General features: G+C 32.5%; 1 protein-coding gene across 1 annotated transcript; it reads left to right on the forward strand.

The window, feature by feature from the left end:
• Positions 1-16,942: 16,942 nt before the first annotated feature.
• LOC107458327 (proline--tRNA ligase, chloroplastic/mitochondrial) lies at positions 16,943-20,548 on the forward strand. Its single transcript, XM_016076537.3, has 11 exons — positions 16,943-17,338; positions 17,416-17,472; positions 17,839-17,949; positions 18,153-18,239; positions 18,336-18,449; positions 18,534-18,740; positions 19,010-19,147; positions 19,285-19,446; positions 19,573-19,772; positions 20,011-20,094; positions 20,202-20,548. Exons 1-11 carry the CDS (start codon positions 16,997-16,999, stop codon positions 20,341-20,343), a joined length of 1,644 nt encoding a protein of 547 aa, XP_015932023.1. The 5' UTR covers positions 16,943-16,996; the 3' UTR covers positions 20,344-20,548.
• Positions 20,549-21,636: the final 1,088 nt, after the last annotated feature.

The raw sequence follows: 21,636 nt of genomic DNA on the forward strand, positions 1-21,636 counted from the left end.
GAGAGCAAAACTATTGGTCTCATGTAATATAGTTCATAAATTTTTTTTGTCCCTATCCTTTAACTGCTCTTAATACCAAAAATTATAGAAGTCTTTCTCAATACAAATTATTTTTTCAATAAATAATGTGAATTTTTAAACAAAATAAATTATAACTCATCTATAATTATTAAGTACTGAGGATTGAATAGTTTGTTATTTTTATTTTTGCTAGAAATATAAATATTTATGTTTTTTTTTTAAACAAACAACTCAACACAATAGTAGTGGAGCGAGCAGGTTACATAAATTAAAAACAAGCAGAACTAAAAATAACAACACAAATCCGTCTCCATGTCATCTCCGGCATAGCCATCAACAACTAAAAGGATCTTCACTGTTCTACTCGTTAGTACTACTCGAAGACATGTTGATGATTTCTTCAACTCCTTCTATATTTAAAAAGTTTAGGATTCGATATTTATTATTTCGATAAAAAAAAGTATAAGATAAAAAAAAAGAGAACGTACTAAAAATGTAAATATTTATATACTTTTTTTATTAGCTTAAAATTTCAAAAGAAATAATACAATATCAATTTTAATTAAAAAGTACATTATTAATGAAAAAATAAAAAAAATAAAAAAAAATGAGAGGTCTAGTAATATAGTGTTGGCTCGTGAATTATGATGCAGCCTTGTCCGAGAGTACTGGTGACAACGTTTTTATGATGGAGAAAGGGGTTCTAAAGGCAATTGGGACTGTTCCAATACACACCGCATGATTCAATTTTTTTTTTTATGTAAATCATTGCGCATGTTTCTTGTTTCTGCTCAAAAGAATTTTTAGCTTTCACTGTTCTATCACTCGCCAATCATAATAATATTAATGTATTTTGTAAAACATACATCAAGTTTTATATTTCCTCGTGTTTAGTCTAAAAATTCAGATGCCTAGAGTATTCACAACGCAATTGTTAATCTCAAATTCTCAATTTGATTCACACCTGTTAATTTCTTGAAAAAATTATTTCAACTTCACTGGTAAAATTAATTTTAAAATTTGTCAGTATACTAATATACTAATAACGATGTATATTAGTAATTGATATAAATATTTAAATTGTGTAACTAAAATCTCACATAATAGTATACGCCAGCAAATCTTGAATTCTAAACTTTTTTGGGTCTGCTTATATCCCTTAACATAAAAAAAATACATACAATATATATGATTGGATTATCAATTTATCATAGGTAGTAATTTCTCTCGCATAATATTTAAGTTATAATTAGAAGAAACTTACAAAAGGATATTAGAAATCAGAAATTTATACTTAAATTTTTTTAAAATAAATTAAAAAAATAATTGATTTTTCAAAACAATTTTTTATTTTTATTTTTCGAAATCTATTTTTAAGATAGAACAAGTTCGTCTACTTACCGATTTTGTTGAAATTCGTCCACTATATCGTCTAACTTCATCAAAAACTAACAAATTCCCTTATTGGGGCGGCAAACTTCCTCCTATTTCCGTATAAATCGGATCGTATTAATATATTTTTATTTTTACCATTTAATTTACATGATCTAAAATTTAATAGATATAATTTAAATTAATGATTTAACTTAATTAGATAAAAATAAACGTAGTTATATTATTGAATTCATATGATTAATTATGTTTATTCGGTTAAAAAAATTAACCGTTTAAAATTGGTAATTTTAAATTAAAAAATTATAAATAAAAGCCCTCTTTCAATGTTTAAGTTCTTAATTCTCTTTTGCAATTTTTCATTTTCAGCAAGAATATTATTTGATGCAGCATCAGAATTTCTTATTTTTAAATTTTTTATCTCAGTTTTCAAAAGCTCATTTTCTTATTTCAAAACACTAGGAGATTTGGTTTTGCTTAATTATTCTTTGAGTTTGGCATTCTCCAATTTAGTGGCTTTATTTTCATTTTTTTTACATTTACTATATTTTTCAAAAAGCTTTGCAGAATTTTCAGTTAAATCATTAATAATAAGATGTAATTAATCACCTGGAAGTAAGGATGGCAGGGCAGGACGAGGACAGGGGATGTCTCCCTGCTTTCCGTTTTCGCTCCCAGATTTGCTCGCCATCCTCGTTTCCGTTGCTGTGGGAGAATATTGCTCCCCATCTCTATTCCCCACATGGACCCATTCCCCATCTCTCCAATAGTTTTGACTAATCATTAATTTTCATAGGAATAGAGTTGCAAGTATCCATCCTACACAAAAATAGCAAGACTTTATACAAAAAATTCTAAACAACAGGATGATGACTTCTTTCAAAATGACGCAGTGGGAGGACACCACGGCGAGTCAGAGTAGTGGACGAGGTGGGAGACATGGCAGCGGAGAGGAGAATGGACACGACGATGCGAAAAGAAGAACGAACCCCACCCTCGAATAGGAGAAAGAATGCCACGAACAGAGAGAACAACGCGGTGAGGTTGATGGCACGGTGAGGGGTGATGATGCAGTGAGAAAGGAGAGTGGCGTTATGCAAATGAAGTATAATCGAAATCCCTTGAATGGAGTATGAACGGTGCTAGGGATATCTAAATTGAAGAAGGGTTATGCAAATGAGGTTTAGGATAGAAAAAATTCTCCACAGTCGGATCTCTATCTAGGACGGTCCCTGCAGGGATCTTCGCGCCTCGTGGAGTTTTGCCATCCCTAGCTGAAAGTTTAGTATAATCCACCTCATCATAATCGATTTGATCAGTCATGAGACAATCTGGACTTCATCAGTGTCATTTTTTATTGAGGCTTCTTAGAATCTTTCTCACGAGCCTTTTTTCAGTGTGTTTCTTTCCTATAGCATCAAGATTATTGATGATTACGGTGAATCTTTCAAACATCTCATTTATTCTTCATCTTCATTTATGAGAAACATTTCGTACTTCTTCATAAGCTTGTTAACTTGAGTTTCTCGAACTTATTCAGTTCCTTCATAAGTGAGCAGCAACCTGTCCCATATCTCCTTTGCGGTTTTGAATCTTGAGACTTTTTTGAATTTCTCAAATTGATAGCTTTAGCATTTAGCTCTATTTTCTTTTTGTCTCCGTTATTCCATTCCGTATTCTCTTTTGGAACAACATTTTCTTTCTCATTGAGTTTCGTAGGAATGTCTGGTCCATTGAGAATGATTTTTCAAATATTGTAATCAATGGATTGCATGAAGATTCTCATCATTTCTTTCCAATAGGCATAGCTAGTGCCATAAAGAATGGCGGCTTATTGTTAGATTGTCCTTCTATTAGAGTGAACACAACAATGTTATTTTCCATGGATCGTTAACTCCAAGCTGCGAAGCTTGTTTCTTGAGGCTAAGCTCTGATGCCAATTGACGTTTTCAAGTGAGCTATCAGTTGAGAAGGAGAGTTGCATCAAGAAATCGCTTTTAGACTTGAATAAATAAGTTATATAGGAATTTGATTTTAGGAGATTATTTCTGATTTTGTCTCGTAAGTGTAGAATATAATTGAAACAATGAAAATAAAAAGAAAAAAGGAGAAGAGTGACGCCTTAATATATTCTGATTTGACCACGATGATCTATGTCCAATGTGGTGGAGCTTGAACAAAATTATTGGGGACGAAGGCAAAAATTTTTGAAATAAAATTATATAATGTTATCTATATTACTTATTTTTAAGTTTGCTACTAATATGACAAATAATAAGTAAAAAAGTTATAATTATAAAAAATTAGAATATTATAAGCTATGAAATATATAAAAAATTATAGTTAGAACAATAAATATTAAAAATTTTAATATATAAAAGGTTACCCAATTTATTAAAGATTTGCGAATTCTCTATTAGTTTATACTAATATTTATTTAATTATCTTTATATTTTGTCTAATGTAAAAAAATTAAATTTAAAAAACCAATAAAATCTAAAATAGCACTAACTTACATAAAAAAAAATCTAAATAAATAAACTTGTAATTGTATTCAATTACTTTTTCTTTTCGTCAAAGTAGTAGGTAATAATAAAGTTGTTATAGTATCAAATATGAGTTTATTAAGTTGTTAAACCCATTCTAGCATTACCCATTATTAGTCCAACATACATGTTAAGTTTGAAAAAAAATTATGGCTGGAAGAACATAATACTAACTAATTGAAATAATTTCATTTTCTATCTACATACTACTAACTAAGATTGTGAGAATTGGATTAGTCATCGAACTAGTCGAATAACTGGTTCAATGATTTAATGGTTCAATTGGACAGTGACAGAACCACGTTATAGAGAAGGGGGCAATGACCCTCCCAAAATAAACAATATGTATGTATAAATTTCAATTTTTTAGTTTAGTTATTTTTTATTTTGTAATTTTTCTTTTTTTTTAATTTATATTTTTTATGTTGGCCCCTACCAAAAAATTTTTTAAGTCCGCCCTTGCAACTGGAGTCAAATTATAGTTGAACTAATTTAATTAAATATAGAGTAAAAATCTCATGAACAAACAAAACTAATGCTTTTTATAGGCTTTTGAGCTTATTATGAATGGAAAATGACTATCAATTAAATGCTTAGTAATCAAATACTGCAGAAAACTGCATATAATATAAGTACCTTGTGTGAATGAAAGGTCGTCTTTAAATAAGCTATTTTGATTGCATATATGTTCCAATACACACATCAAATGAGTAAACCATTATAAAAATTAGTTTGTTGACAAAAATGATCCTTCAAAGATTGAGAATTACACTTTAGTCTCCAAAAGATTAGTTCTGCTTGACTTTTTCAGACAAAATGAAGATCATTTTGCTAGCAAACTAATATTTCGAGGATCAAATGCTAGATAATAAAGAAAAAGATAACCACCAATTTAGTAACAGAAAAATTATGTCACTTACAATTTAACTCCTAAAACAAATAAATTAAACATGCCTAAGATAAACAATGTCTAATAAAATACCCCAAAGTCAAAGTAGTAAATTGAACATTTTAAATTGATTTTTGTCATACTTCATAGTTGTTGATTAATTTGTGGTTGTTTCATCTAAATTACATATAATATATAAACTCAGAATGACAATAAGGGATAAGTACTATTTTGGTCCCTAATGTTTAGTGTCAGAATCAAAATCGTCCCCAACGTAATTTTTTATTTAGAATCGTCCTTCACGTTTTATTTCGTATTAAAATCGTCCTTTTAACTTTTTATGGACAAAAATATCCTTTACTACCACCAGCACTTCCCTTACTCCACCACCACCACCTCTCTTACTCCCATCAAATATTAATACTCAGAATCAGAATCAAATTCAGAAGTAGAAACAACATCAAATTCAACAAAATCAAATTCAACAACATCAAATTCAGAATGAACAACATCAAATTCAACAATAAAATCAACATACAAAATCAGGATCAGAAGCAGAATCAGAAGCAGAAACAATATAAAAGCAAATGTAGAAGCAGAAGAAAATTCAGATGTAGAAGAAGAAGCAAATGCAGAAGCCAAAGCAGAATTGGAAGCAGAAGCAAAGCAGAAACAAAGCAGAAGCAAAAACAAACACAAACGCAGAAGCAGAAGAAGAAGCAGATGCATCCGGCAGCGGCAACGGTGACTGAGCAGATCGGCAGTGGTAGGAACCCAGCTCAGCCTCAGATCCCTCTCTCTCTCTCCTTCACGCACTGCCCTCCTTGCGTCGGGCTCCCCTTCCTCGCAATGCACTCCACGGCGGCAGAAGCATGCATGAACGGCGACGACGCCTTCCTCTGTTCGCTATTCTGTTGGCAGCCGCTTGTGGGCGGACTGGTGACAATGCAGGCCTCGCGTCCTTTTTTTTATTTTATAATTTTTTTATTAGGATAGGGGTAATTTAGTAATAAAATAAAAAACTTTATTAAAAAGGACGATTTTAACTTTTAATACAAAAAAAATTAAGGATGATTCTAAATAAAAAATTACGTTATGGACGGTTTCGATTCTGATCCTAAACGTTAGGGACCAAAACAATACTTAACCCTTAAAACAAACATAGCAAAATTCAAAATGACAGTAATTCAGAATCCAGACGATTATATCAATTCATATAGTATTCAATATAATTAAATTCAGCAATTCATACAGTTAATTCACCAAAATTCTTTGAAAATCTATTAGATGGAAAATACCGATTTTCCTTTTCTAGCCTTGTTAGATCAATATAGCAAAATTGAACTTATATAGCAAAATTCAAAATCTAGAGGCCCAAAATTGAACTTATATCAAATTCATATTCAGTAAAATTTATAATTACAGAATTATTAATCCAAATAATTAACAAAATAAAAAAATTGAAAAGCAAAAGAAGAACTCATAAGAAGAACTCTGCATTTGAACTCAAGTCTGGACTAAATTTCTCACTGAATAAAAAATTAATTAAAAATAACAAAAACGAAAGTCTTAAGAACCCAATTCATACAGTTAATTCACCGAATAAAAAAAATTATTTGAAAAACAAAACCCCAAGAACTCACCGCGGCAGAGAGCACAGAAAGCTAGAGTTCACAGCGGCAGAACAGATGTCCGACGACAACGATGACAACAAAAGTGCAGAATAGATGTCCGACGACGATAAAACCTTCAAATCGTGCTTCTGACGACCAGAGGACCTTCGATCTGCAACGGTGGCAACGTCTGGTGGTCACTATCGGCGTCAATTATGTTGGCGACGGTGGATTTCCTTCTGGGGATGTTGGAGGATGACTGGAAGAGAAAATTAGGGTTGAGGGAGGCTTTGTGTGAGTGGTTCTTCGGGTGGGTTGGGTCAGCTATCGGTAATGTATTTTTTTTTCCGAAGCGTCAAAACGACGCCGCTTTTTGTGAATATAAAAAACCGAAACTTGTGAAAACCCAGTCGGTTCGGCTGGTTCATCGGTTAACTACCGGTTTGACCAATTTTTTCATCGATTTTTTTGCAGAACGATTCTGGGGTCAACTCATGGCTTGCATTTTCCTAGAGAAGCTCCGCCTCTGTAGTCATCATAACAATGGTATAATTTAGATTACAATCACAAATTCCAAGAGACTCACACTCTTGTAAACTACATAAGCTATTTCAAGCTCAGTAAATCACCTAGATGCTAACCTAACCTAATTAAGGAGAATTAAGTGTACTCTAACCAGCATACTTTCAAATACAAACATTCAAATAATGATTGAATTTTGGCTTTTGTATGAACTCATCTCTTTACCTTTTTTATATTTCAAATTGATCTTATTTCTAGACATAAGAGAACAAGAACATACACAATATGACAAAGGAATAAGTTTGTGTATCAAATCAGATTTTACTTCAATGGTTGCCTTCTTCCTTGTCTTCATTCTTCTTATATAGATATTGATATACTCTTCTTCAAGGTTGATATAATTTTTTTTTCACAAAACTAGCCATTATCCCAATTATGTTTATGGCTGTTGGCATTGAGAAGATCTTTCCTTCTTTATTCCTCAAGTCAAATGCAGCAATTCCTTATGAATATGATCTGATTTTGGAGCGCATTACTTGCTGTTTTGATTTATAGATTCTTTCCTAGTTTGGCTTGATATCATCTTTGATTGATTCCTATAATACTCATCATAATGGTTAGTTATAATAAAAAATAATTAATTATGTCTGTCATCATAAGGTACCAAATTAATTCTTAACTTAACAAAGAGATAGTTATGACTTACATGAAGTATATATACACAAATAAACAACTAAAACTAATAAACAACTAAAACTAATTATGCTGCATGTGATGAACTTTTTGATCTCTAATTGGGTCACGATGATCATCCATTTCTAGGATGAACTATTATGAAAAAAAAGATTGAGTTTATACCAATAAAAAAAATTATTCAGTTTGGCAAGTAATAAAGAAAGAAAATTAATTATGAAGAAAAATAAAGTGTTCATTTATGGATTGTTGTTGTTGAATGAACCAATTTTGTAGTTTCAAAGCCAACCTTTTTTGTATATGAGAATCACGAAAAAGTTCTTTTTAAAGGATAAAAGAGTATAAAAAAAGTATGGTTGGTAGAAAATAAATTAGTCTATCATAAATTTCCAATAACATTCTTAATTGAATGTTGAAGCAAGTCCAATATTACTTTTGAAAAACGTGCATTTGAAGAATGCTGAACGTTGATGAAAAAGAAGAAAAAAGAAGCCAAACAAAAAGGATGCCATTCAATAAACTAAAACGTATGTTTGTTGAATGAAACATTAAACCAAACACACATTTAGTCTTAGTTCATTTAGAACTTTATATTATTTTTAATTATTTCATTATCATAACAAAATTGTATTGATTTCTATCAATGTGATATTGTATTTCTAAGGTGATATCAATTTTATTTCATAAATCAATTTCAATGTAGATTTCAATTCTAAATCAATTCACTTCTTGAAAGTATCAAAAGTAATATTTTAAAAATATTCTATTAAAGATGCTCTAAAATTTTATATACAATTTTTTTTTTAATTGAAGACTACTAAAATTCCATATTATTTTGGAGTACCAAATCACATATCTTCCTTTCTTGAGACCTTAACTTTTATTTATCCTTGTTTGTTAAGAATGTGAAATATGTTTTCTTTCTTTTTGTCTTGTTATTTCAATGACACTAACTAGCGACTACTGATTTTCATTCTTGAGAGAATGTTGTTGTGTATCATCCAATTACAAAATTCTCATGGCAAGCCAGAACTAAGTTTTTACTCCATAATGAGGACATATGATTACATCTCATAATGAAAGACTAAGTGTTTATATCATTTGTTATTCGGAGTATAGTAACAATTAGGTTTTTGAAGATTTTGATTTTGTATTATTTAATCTTTGATGAAAAAATAGTACTATTTGATTCTTTACGATAGCAAAATGTGGACACATTATATCCAGTACTTATATATGCACCATTAACTACTATTAACTACTGTGACGTGTCTATTTACAAAAGATCGTTATGATCATCGACGTCATGCATATAACAACTTTTAAAATGAAATTTCACGTGTTTCAATAGGATTCGTGATAAACAAAGAGCAGTTGATAAATGTTATATGGAAGTTCAGAAAATAATGAATGTTTCATTATCTAAAACTACATCGTTTCTATACTCATATAACAACAACAAGACACACACCGCTATAGATAACAAAATACATAAGCAAATCAATTTTGTTTCGTTATATCCAAAAGCCCGGTTTTTTGCGACTCACTGGTTTGGCTCAGAACAGCGTCATTTTGGATTTTTTTTTTAAAAAAGAAGAGAAAAGCGAAGCGAAGCGAACCGAACCGAACCCCACCCCACTCCACCCCACCTGTTTCTCTTTCTGAGTCTCACTCATAGAGGTGAAACAAAAAACCCTAAGAGCTCGTTTGAAAATATTTGAGTGTGAGAAAAGAATTCTATTTTCTTTAAAAAAAATTTCATTTCTATTTGAAATTCAATTCCATAGTTTGGAATGACTTTAATATACTAATAGAATATAATTCAATTCTTTGGTTTGAAATAACTCTTAGAGTTAAATTTTCTTCTTCTACAATTTTGTTCATAACAAAATTATTTTATTAAACATCCATTTACTTAAATAAGAATATTTTTGACATTTGACATGTTAAGCTAAATTGGTGTAAGAATTGATTTCAAAATCAGACCACTTTTGGTCTGATTTGTAAATGAGACAAAAGTGAGAATTGAAATTCTCAAAGGAGTTTAAATCATTCATTTTTATTTGTTCTAAAACAAGGAAAAAAAAATCTAATTCTTGAGTGAATTCTAATTCAAAAGTTTTCAAACAAGCTCTAATACCTTGTGGGTGTTGTCGTCGAACAGCCACCAGCCCACCAGCCACCATCCACCATCTACTAGTCAAAGAGGTCACCAAATCTTTCTCCTCTCCATGGGTGTCATCGTCGCCTGTGGAAAGCAGCTTTACTCGGCCCTGTTCTCATTGTTCGTCTTCTCCTTAGCATCGCACGAAGGGGTTGCATCGAGCTCGTAGCGTCGCTAGTGGCGAGGGTTGTTGGGTCCGTCGGTTGTCATCTCTTCTTTCTGTCTCTCCGTCTGAGTTCACTTCCCTGTTCGAGCTTTCTCTCACTCTCTTCGAGCTCACTTATGTTCTCCGTTATTCTGTTATTCTAAGTTGTTGGACTGATTCTAGGTTGATGTGTTAATAATAGTATAATACTACTTTTGTTAATTTTTGCTTATTCTGAGTTATTGAAACTTTGAGTTGCTGAGTTTTTTTTATTTTTGATTTCGAATTTGTTAATTTTTACTTATTATGAGTTGCTTATTCAGATTTATTTTTGCTGAATGTTAAAGATGGAACAAGAACAATTATAAAGTTGTTGTGATAAGGTAGCTTATGTGGATGTCAATTCTCAAGAGAGAATGAAATTAATAACGTTGAAAAAGTTAAACTTTTACAAGTATAAATAGGAGGCTTGATCAGAGGCAATTGACATAGCAATAATAAAACAAATATTCTCTCTTTCTCTTTCTTATACTACAATATAAAGTACTTCTTTACTTTCTCTCTTCGTATACTACTAATATAATATTAATATATTATTATCTTTATAGTAGTAGATTAGTATTGGTAAATACTGATAGTAGTATTTTCTATTTATACTTTATTACATCTTCCTTATTTATTTTACAACACGTTATCAACACGAGACTCTGATCAAATTTTTAGGAAGACTCAGGTGACAAATTTTCATTATGTCGAAACTCTCTCATCTTGAATTCAATGTTGTTGATATATCTGAAAACAATTATTTATCATGGATATTAGATGCTGAAATCCATCTTGATTCAATGGATCTTGAAGATACCATTAATGCTGAAAATAATGCATCCCAGAAGGATAAAGCCAAAGCCATAATTTTTCTTCGTCGTCGTCTTGACGAAGGATTGAAAAATGAATATCTCACATTAAAAGATCCTTCAGATCTTTGGAAAGACCTTGAAGAAAGGTATAATCATCAAAAGACGGTGATACTTCCTCAAGCCCGATATAAATGGACGCACTTGCGTCTACTGGATTTTAAATCCATAAATGAATATAATTCGGCAATGTTTCGAATCACCTCATGAATGAAATTATGTAGGAAAAAATATCTGATAATGATATGTTAGAGAAAACTTTTTCGACCTTCCATGCCTTGAATGTGCTCCTGCAGCAACAGTATCGAGAAAAGGGATTTAAAAAATATTCTGAGCTAATTTCTTGCCTTCTTGTTGCTGAACGCAACAATGGGTTGCTCTTAAAGAATTACGAACCACGTCCAGCTGGTGCTGCCCCATTTCTTGAAGTAAATGCGGTAAATCATTACCCCAGAAGAGGTAAATGGCAAGGTTTTGGCAACAAAAAAAATTATAGAATGAAAATGAATTATGTTCAAAAGAGAGGATCTCACCAGAAGTAGGATAAAGAAAGAAACATTGGGCAAAATAAATCAACAGAGGATAAGTATTTCCGTTGTGGTAGAAAGGGCCATTGGTTGTGTACCTGTCGTACACTAAGGCACCTAGTCGATCTTTATCAAGCATCTTTGAAAAAGAACGACAAAGGAAAGGAAACGAATTTTGTTTCAAATGATGTTGAAAATTCTACCACTCATTATGATGTATCTAATTTCTTTGAGAATCCTAAAGAAAATATTGGTCATTTGATCAATGATGTAATAGTTTAATATGTGGGATTGTTAAGTATCCATGTAAATAAATGATGTAAAGAATTTGTTGTTAAGTTTTATTTTCTATGTATTTAAGTTTCAAATACAATGTATATAAATAATAAAATATTAATGTTTATGAATTCTGAAATCATTAAATGTGTCAAGTTTTAAATAAAATTTTAGTATATGACATTATTTTTATGTACAGTGTTTCTTAGAAAAATAATTCCGATCAAATATTCAATTTAACTGTACATACTACTCATTTTATTATTATTATTTGTCTTTGAAGAAAATGGCAAGGATATATAATGAAGATGTATGCCTTGCGGATAGTGCAAGTTCGCACACTATTCTCAAAAGTGATATATATTTTACCCATCTTGTGCCAAAAGAAGAATATGTTAATACTATTATTGGCTCAGAAAATGTGATTGAAGACTCCGAAAGAGCTATAATTTTGTTTCCTGGAGGAACAAAATTCATAATAAATAATACACTATTGTCTACCAAGTCTCTAAAAATCTTGTTGAGCTTTAAAGATATTCACTGAAATGTATATAATATTGAGGCTATGAATGAGGAAAGTCATGAGTACTTATGTATCACAACTCATGATTTAAATAAAAAGGTTATATTAGAAAAGTTACCATAATTTTCATCTGGGTTATAATATATCAAAATTTGTGCAATTGAATCACATGCCACTGTAAACCAAAAGTTTACTAGCCCAAATGAATTCATAACTTGGCACGACCGATTGGGTTATCCGGGAACAACAATGATGCGGAGAATTATTGAAAACTCCCATGGACATTCACTGGAACTAGAAGATTCTTAAATCTAGTGAATTTTGTTGTGCTGCATGTTCTCAGGGAAAGTTAATTTTAAGGCCATCACTAGTAAAGATTGGATTTGAGTCCCCTAAATTCATAGAAAGGATTCAAGGCGATATATGTGGACCTATTCATCCACCATGTGGATCTTTTAGATATTTTATGGTCCTAATAGACGCATCTTCGAGATGGTCACATGTGTGCTTATTGTCTTCTCGCAACCTGGCATTTGTGATATTACTGGCTCAAATTATTCGATTAAAACAACAATTTTCAGAAAATCCAATGAAAGCAATTCGTCTTGATAATGCTGGTGAATTTACTTCCCAAGCTTTTGATGCTTATTGTATAACTAATGGAATAAGTGTTGAACATCTAGTAGCTTATGTTCACACACAAAATGGGTTAGCAGAATCACTTATTAAACGCTTCAATTAATTGCTAGACCCTTACATATGAGAACAAATCTCCCAACCTCGGTTTGGGGGCCTGTTATTTATGCTGCAGCACTTATTCGTTTGAGGCCCACGAGTTACCATCAGTTCTCTCCTATGCAATTAGCTTTTGGCCAGCAGCCAAATTTTTTTCATTTAAGAATATTTGGGTGTGTGATATATGTTCCCATTGCACCACCTAATGGCACCAAAATGGGACCCCAAAGAAATTTGGGGATATATGTTGGATATGATTCTCCCTCTATAGTGAGGTATCTTGAGATACAAACTGGAGATGTATTTAAATTCCGCTTTGCGGATTGTCATTTTGATGAATCAAAATTTCCAACATTAAGGGGAGAGAATAAGCTTCCTGAAAAGGAACTTAATTGGAATGCATCATCCTTAATGCATTTAGATCCTCGATCAGCGTAATGTGAACTAGAAGTTCAAAAGATTATACATTTGCAAAGAATAGAAAATGAATTGCCTGATGCATTTTCCGATACAAAGAGGATAACCAAATCTTATATACCAGCAAAAAATACCCCAATTCAAATTGATGTCCCAGTCGGACAAATAGCCATTGAAGCAAATTCACGCCAAAAGCGTGGCAGGCCTATCGGCTCCAAAGAAAAAAATCCTCGACAGAGAAAAAAGGTAAATACTATTCCTATTGGAAAAGACATAGTAAAGACACCTGCAGTTGTCCAAAATTCTGATATAGTTTTAACGTCAGAAGACGTTCAGGTACCTGAAAATTGTGAAGATGATGAGATCTCGATAAATTATGTCTTTACAGAAGAGAAATGGGATCGAAATAAGACAATTGTCAATGAAATATTTGCATATAATGTGGCATTAAATATCATGCATGAAAGTAAGGAATCTTGAGCCAAGATCAGTTGAAAAATGTCGACAAAGGAATGATTGGCCAAAATGGAAAGAAGCCATGAAGGCTGAGTTAGACTCACTTGCAAAACGTGAAGTCTTTGGACCTGTAGTCCATACACCAGAAGATGTAAAACCTGTTGGATACCGATGGGTATTTGTGAGAAAACAAAATGAGAAAAATGAAGTTGTGCGCTACAAAATCCGACTTGTGGAACAAGATTTTTCACAAAGGCCCGGTATAGATTATGAAGAAACATATTCCCCTGTAGTGGATGCAATAACATTGCGTTATTTGGTCAGTTTATTTGCATATCATAAACTGCATATGCATTTAATGGATGTGGTAACAGCCTACTTATACGGCTCATTAGATCGGGATATCTATATGAAAGTCCCTGAAGGACTAAAGATATCTAAACTATCCAATGAATATTTGCAGGGGTTATACTTAGTCAAATTGCAAAGATTTTTATATGGTTTGAAGCAATCTGGTCGAATGTGCTATAATCGTCTTACTGAGTATCTAGCCAAAAAATGGATTCAAGAATGATGATATCTGCCCATGTGTTTTCATAAAGAAATCTGCATCTGGATTCATTATAATTGCTATGTATATTGATGATTTAAATATCATTGGAACTCCTGAAGAGATTCCAACAATTATAAAAACTCTAAAAGAAGAGTTTGAGATGAAAGATCTTGGAAGGACTAAATTTTGTCTCGACCTGCACATCAAGCATATAAAAAATGGGATCTTTATTTATCAAACAACATACACAGAGAAGATCTTGAAGAGATTTTATATGGATAAGTCACATCCATTAAGTACTCCAATGATCATAAAATCTTTGGATATGTAAAAAGATCAATTCCGTCCTAAAGAAGAAAATAAAGATATCCTTGGTCCTGAAGTACCATATCTTAGTGCCATTGGAGCGCTAATGTATCTTACTAATAATACACGACCCGATATATCATTTGCTATGAATTTACTAGCAAGATATAGTTCCTCTCCAACCAGAAGATATTGGAGTGGAATCAAACAAATCTTTCGATATCTTCATAGAACGGTTGATATGGGATTATTTTATCCATATGGATCCAAGTCACAATTAGTTGGCTATGCAGATGCTGGATACTTGTCTGATCCACATAAAGGGAGATCTCAAACAGGATACATATTTACATATGGTGGAACAACTATATCATAGAGGTCCACGAAACAGACGATTTCTGCAACATCCTCTAATCATGCCGAAATACTAGCGATTCATGAAGCAAGTTGCAAGTGTTTTTGGCTCATTAGTTTGATCCAATATATTTTGTCATCATGTGGACTAATTGATCATAAGATAGCTTCAACTGTCCTGTTTGAAGATAATATAGCATGCATTGCTCAACTTAAAGGCGGATACATTAACGGTGATAGAACAAAGCATATTTCTTCCAAATTCTTCTTCACTCATGATCTTCAAAATCAGGGGACAATTGATATCCAACAGATCCGCTCAAGTGACAATCTGGTAGATTTATTCACAAAGTCACTCCCAAAATCCTACTTTGAAAGATTGGTGCATGAGATTGGGATGCAAGAGGGGGGAGACTGTACTCTTTTTTCCTTGGTAAGGTTTTTTCCCATTGGATTTTTCTTGATAAGGTTTTTAATAAGACAGTTCCCATCACAAAAGATTTTGTACTCTTTTTCTTTCACTGAAGTTTTTTTTTCCATTGAGTTTTTCTTTAGTAAGGTTTTAATGAGGCATAATCTTAAATGGCACTGTTGTAAGAATTAGACTGGACCTCCCGGTTCGACCGAAAAACTAGTGAACCATCTAATAAAGACCTCCACCAAGCTGATGTGTTCATTTGTAAATCTATGTGCTAATTATTTTATATATTATATACATACACAACTGAATTATTTTATATTTATTTAATTTAATTTTAGTTTTATACTCATTTTTTAATTCTTTAGAATTTATAAAATTATTAAAATAAGTATCAAATATTTTAATATTTACATTTACATATTAAAATATTAGTAAAGATATTAGTAAAGATATTTATTTTAAATTTTTTAGAGTATTGAGTTAGTAGGTCTTCGAAGATTTCGAATTAGGACTAATTAGTAAGGACATATAAGCATCACCACTAAATTTCACATGATAAATTAATGGAGGGACATAATGTGTTTATCGTTTATTATTTTGAAGGACCAAATTGGTACTTTATTTTTTTTCAAGGACTAATTAATCTGAAGTCGAAAATTTTAAGGACTTAATTGTCACTTTATTCAAATTTTTACTATTTTATATTTTTTTATTTACGTACGACCGGTTCTATCGGTTCAACCAGTGATCCACCGGTTGAACCAGTGATCCAGTGACTTAGTAATCTGACTAATTCGATCACCGATTCGGTTTTGACAATTATGCTAAATGAACATCCAAGAGGAAGTGTTGTGATAAGGTAGCTTATGTGGATGTCCATTCTCAAGAGAGAATGAAATTAATAATGTTGAAAAAGTTAAACTTTCACAAATATAAATAGGAGGCATGATCAGAAGCAATTGACACAGTAATAATAAAACAAATATTTTTTTCCTCTTTCTTATACTACAATATAAAATACTTTTTTACTTTCTCTCTTCCTATACTACTAAGATAATATTAGTATATTATTATCTTTATAATAACATAATAATGTTAATAAATAATGATAGTAGTGTTTTTTATTTAAACTTTATTACATCTTCCTTGTTTATTTTATAACAAAAATTGTTTATTCAGATTTATTCTGAGTTTGTTAAATTTTAGTGTTTAAATTTTAAAGTTGTTTGTAAATTTTTAATATTAAATTATATACCAAATATTAAAGATATTTATTTTATATTTAATTAAATTGATTAAATTTCAATTGAATTCTGATTAAACTGTAAATCAACTAATGATTTTAACAATTCATCACCGGTTCGATTCTCAAAAACATTACGTGCAAATGATTTTGCCTAAGGGTAAACATGTGTATTGCCCTTTTGATTAAGACTGAAGAATTAAGATAGAAAAATGCCAATAAAGTGCTATTATTTATTTGTTTGAGGGAAACAAAGAAAACCTCATCTGAGACCAAGAGTGAGGAAATGGCAGTGTCACTGAGACTGCCCTCTCTAACGCTAACGAACCTGTTCGCCTCACCGTCTTCTATTCCCATTCTACGACGCCGACGCCCCCATGGCACTCTTCTCCGGCCGCCGCCCCTCGCTGCTAGCTTCTCCTCGCAGAGAGCAGAGGCTGCGTCAGCTCAGACCCAGTATAACTCGAAGAGCAGCAAAGGGAGCGACCAAGTAATAACGCCAAGGTCACAGGACTTCAACGCTTGGTACCTCGACCTCATAGCCAACGCCGAGCTAGCCGATTACGGTCCTGTTCGCGGCACCATGGTCATTCGTCCCTATGGTTACGCTATTTGGGAATCCATTCAGGTTCCTCCTCAATTTTTATGCTTTCTTTTTGGCCGATATATTAAGAGAAATCTTATTTTCTTTTTCTTGGCGTACAGGACTATTTGAATGTGAAGTTCAAGGAAACAGGGCATAGTAACATGTACTTTCCGCAGGTAATTTAAAGGGATGATGTAAGGAAAAATGTTTCGGTGATTATGGTGATTCCCCTGTTTGCGAATTTATTTATTTATTTTGGGGGGATTTCTAGCTCATTTATAGTTTAATCCTCAGTGACTATGGTTATTGTAGTAGTTGGACGGAGAATTTGCATTAGACAGTTCAAGGAAGAATACTTTTTTTATTCTCCGAAGTTGTGAACTTGTGTGTGATAATGCAAAACACCTTGTAGTATAGGAAATGTAATGGTAATGCAAAGTCAGGTATTGATAATGCGGATACCATGATTCTAACTGTAGTATGACATCAAAATATCTCTTATTGAGTTTGGTGCTTGTTTGTTTCTCCATTCTGCGGTGTAGTTTATTCCATACTCATTTATAGAGAAAGAAGCAAGTCATGTGGAGGGCTTCAGTCCCGAGTTGGCATTGGTGACAATTGGAGGTGGAAAGGAACTTGAAGAGAAGCTCGTGGTGTGTATGCTCTTCAACTTTTTTTGTTTGCTGATGTTGCTTTCATGCGCATTTCTTCTCCGTATCGTTTTCTTCTTTTTCTTTTTCTTTTTTTTTTTCCTTTTCCTCACAATCTATATACTGAATACAATTTCTATTTGTGATATTGAGTATCTGTGACCTAAGGTTAGCTTTGATTTTTGTAATTCTTGAGGCTGTGTCAGGTTCGACCCACAAGTGAAACCATTGTCAATCACATGTTTACCAAATGGATCCAAAGTTATCGTGATCTCCCTCTCTTGATTAATCAGGTAAATGTTTCCTCTGCTGTGCTTGTGAGTAGACACTTGTCTGCTTATGTGATTGGATAGTCTGTGACTTTCTTTTGACATATAAATGTGATGCAGTGGGCAAATGTCACAAGATGGGAGATGCGCACAAAACCATTTGTTAGGACTCTTGAGTTTCTTTGGCAAGAGGGCCACACTGCTCATGCAACTCCTGAAGAGGCAGAAAATGAGGTCATTATCTTCTCTGTGTTAAGCCTTAGTGTCTTCACTTGTTACATCACTGTGATCTTAGTAAATATTTCTGTTAAACTGCAGGCTATACAGATGATTGACATCTATACCAAATTTGCTTATGAGCAAGCTGCAATACCTGTTATTGCAGGTCGAAAATCTAAAGTAGAAACATTCGCTGGAGCTAATAAGACCTATACAATTGAGGCCATGATGGGTGACAAGAAAGCATTGCAAGCCGGAACCAGCCACAACCTTGGCCAGAACTTTTCTCGTGCCTTTGGAACACAGGTATTTAAACAACATTTTAGTAGTTGCAGATCTGCAAAATGTTTTCTTGGTGTGAAGTTCACTTGTTTTTATCAATATACTTAATTTCTTCAAGAAATTATGCTCCTTCTCCCGTCTTAAATGCACAAGTTATTTTTATTTATTTGCTATTTTTGCTTTCCATGATACCTGGGCAGTTACCCTCAAATTTTGATTGACTCTTATATTTGCATGCCTTTTTTTCAAGTATTTATATCAGATGCAGATGCTCAAGATTTATCCTTATGCAGTTTTTAGATGAGACTGGACAAATGCAGCATGTTTGGCAGACATCATGGGCAATTAGTACACGTTTTGTTGGAGGCATTATCATGACCCATGGAGATGATGCCGGCCTAATGCTTCCTCCAAAGCTTGCTCCGATACAGGTACTTTAGGGTGCTGCACATCTAAGTCACGTTAAGTCACTGGTTTGGGATTATCCTTTGGAACATCTACCACATTGGCTGATAATTTAATTCATTTGATGGTTGTACTTTTTAATGATATGCCTTGCTTCATTTAGGTGGTAATTGTACCTATTTGGAAGAAGGATGAAGAGAAAGTGGCTGTTCTAAATGCAGCATCTTCTGTAAAAGAAGTTCTTTGTACGGCAGGTATTAAAGTTAAACTAGATGACTCAGAGCAAAGAACTCCTGGATGGAAATTCAATTTCTGGGAAATGAAGGTTTTCTCTTAAACTTGGATGCTTGATATAAATAATCTGATGTAGTAGTTGCTGCTGGCTTAATGCAAACTCATGCCAAATTAAAGTTCTACTTGTGCTTACCTAATATGCACCTTCTCATTTCAGGGTGTTCCTCTTAGAATTGAAATTGGTCCTCGTGATGTATCTAGTGAGAGTGTGGTGATATCCAGGAGAGATGTTCCTGGGAAGCAGGGGAAAGTGTTTGGAATCTCTATGGAGCCTTCTATTTTGGTGGCTTTTGTGAAAGACAGGTTGTATGAAATACAGTCCTCTCTTTTGGAGAGGGCCATAGCATTTCGTGACAGGTTCACTCATTTTCTGTCTAAAATCTAAATATCTCCTTTCTTAACATGCTTTGAATTGTGTGAAATAATGGCTTCTGTACAGTAATATAATTTCATTAATCATCTACTTGTTTGAAGTGAAGAAGGCTAATGGTAGCATAACTTTAGATTGTGGCAAAACAATGTTCTCCTTGAATCTGGTTTTTGGCTTATGCTATAACACTGACATATTGAAAAAGCACGGCATTTTCTTTTGCAGCAATATTGTAGATGTGAACTCATATGATGATCTTAAAGTAGCAATATCACAAGGCAAATGGGCTAGGGGTCCTTGGTCTGCTACGTAGGTTTTTTCATATAAGATTCTTAAAACAGATTTTCAGGGCTAAGCATAAATGTGTATATATGGATGTGGACCATGATTGACAACTGTTTTACATGATCATGCAGCAATGAAGATGAGTTAAAAGTAAAGGAGGAAACAGGAGCAACCATTAGGTGCTTTCCTTTTGAACAACCCGAAGGGATCAAAAGATGCTTCATGACTGGAGATCCTGCCGAAGAAGTAGCAATTTTTGCCAAATCTTACTAATTCCCAAGTATATTATCCTGCAGATTGGGCTTGTAGTCAAATTCTTGGTTTGAATCGTATATTTTTTGGTAAGTCAGTTGTGTTGTACAACATAGACAACTTATTACAGAACATTTAACTGATCAACTGTAGCTTTTTATTGTTAGTTGTCATAATGGAGTTACAATTGTCAAATTTTGTAAGGAATATTTATGACTTGCAGTTTTGATGATACCTATGTGATTTCTTGATATTATCCTGAATTTGTTATGATATGAGTTAATTCAGATCAGTCCTGCAATTAAATGCTAAAATTTTATACATCAACACTCGACAGCATATGAAACTGTTTATTGTTGAAAAAGAAAAATGTAGAACAAGTAATGAATAGTGTTTAGGTTATGATCTCAAGAACAAGTAACTCAAGCACACCAGTCACCAGGTGATGCTAATAGATTTAAAATGCAGGTTTTCTGTGGAGCAATATTTACAGCTTGATGTTACTTCGTGTCTCATTTCACTTTGGCCACTGACAAGAATTCTAATGCTTGATCTTTGGCAACTAGAGAGTATTTCTGTCACAGAATGAAATTTTTTTCTACAGGTTTTACTTACAAATTTTAACGAGAAAGTGTTATTTATTCAATGAAAAAGATATTTAACTGAACTTAAAAAACATGGTCATCTCAAAAAGTCATATTTTGCTCTTTATGTTTGGTCTTTTGTCATAGTGTACTATAACTACATCCACAAAGGATTGGTGGGTTAGAGACTCTAATTCCTTGTTAGTAGTGGTGTTCATGGATTGGGTTTGATCCGCTATCCGCGGTGTTTATTCAAATCTGATCCGAAAATTACGGATATGGATCCGATCCGTAAGGTTATTGGATCAGATCGGATTCGCATAGTAATCGGATCAGATTGCGGATTTTGTGTTGGTATCCGCATATCTGACGCATCCGTGTATCCGCAAAAATAAAGAAATAAATAAGTAAATATTCTTTTTGTTTTATTTCAACTAATAATTATCATATATGTTATATTATTTTAATTTATTATTTAAGAAAAGTGTCTTTAATATTATTTTAAGAGTAAACATATTTAAAAGAATAGAAAAAATGAATTTTATGGATATTTTTTAATAAAAATAAGTTTTTAAATTTTTTTTGTGTTTTGCAAATATATCCGATATCCGAGTTAAAAAATTGAGACTATTGGATCTGATTTGATCCAATAATTTTAGTGCGGATCGAATTGAAATTTTGGCCATATTCAATCCGATCCGAGTACTGCCCGGAGATGTGCGTTCGCTTT

Source organism: Arachis duranensis, chromosome 7 (genome assembly GCF_000817695.3).
Source record: "Arachis duranensis cultivar V14167 chromosome 7, aradu.V14167.gnm2.J7QH, whole genome shotgun sequence".
Lineage (NCBI taxonomy): Eukaryota > Viridiplantae > Streptophyta > Magnoliopsida > Fabales > Fabaceae > Arachis > Arachis duranensis.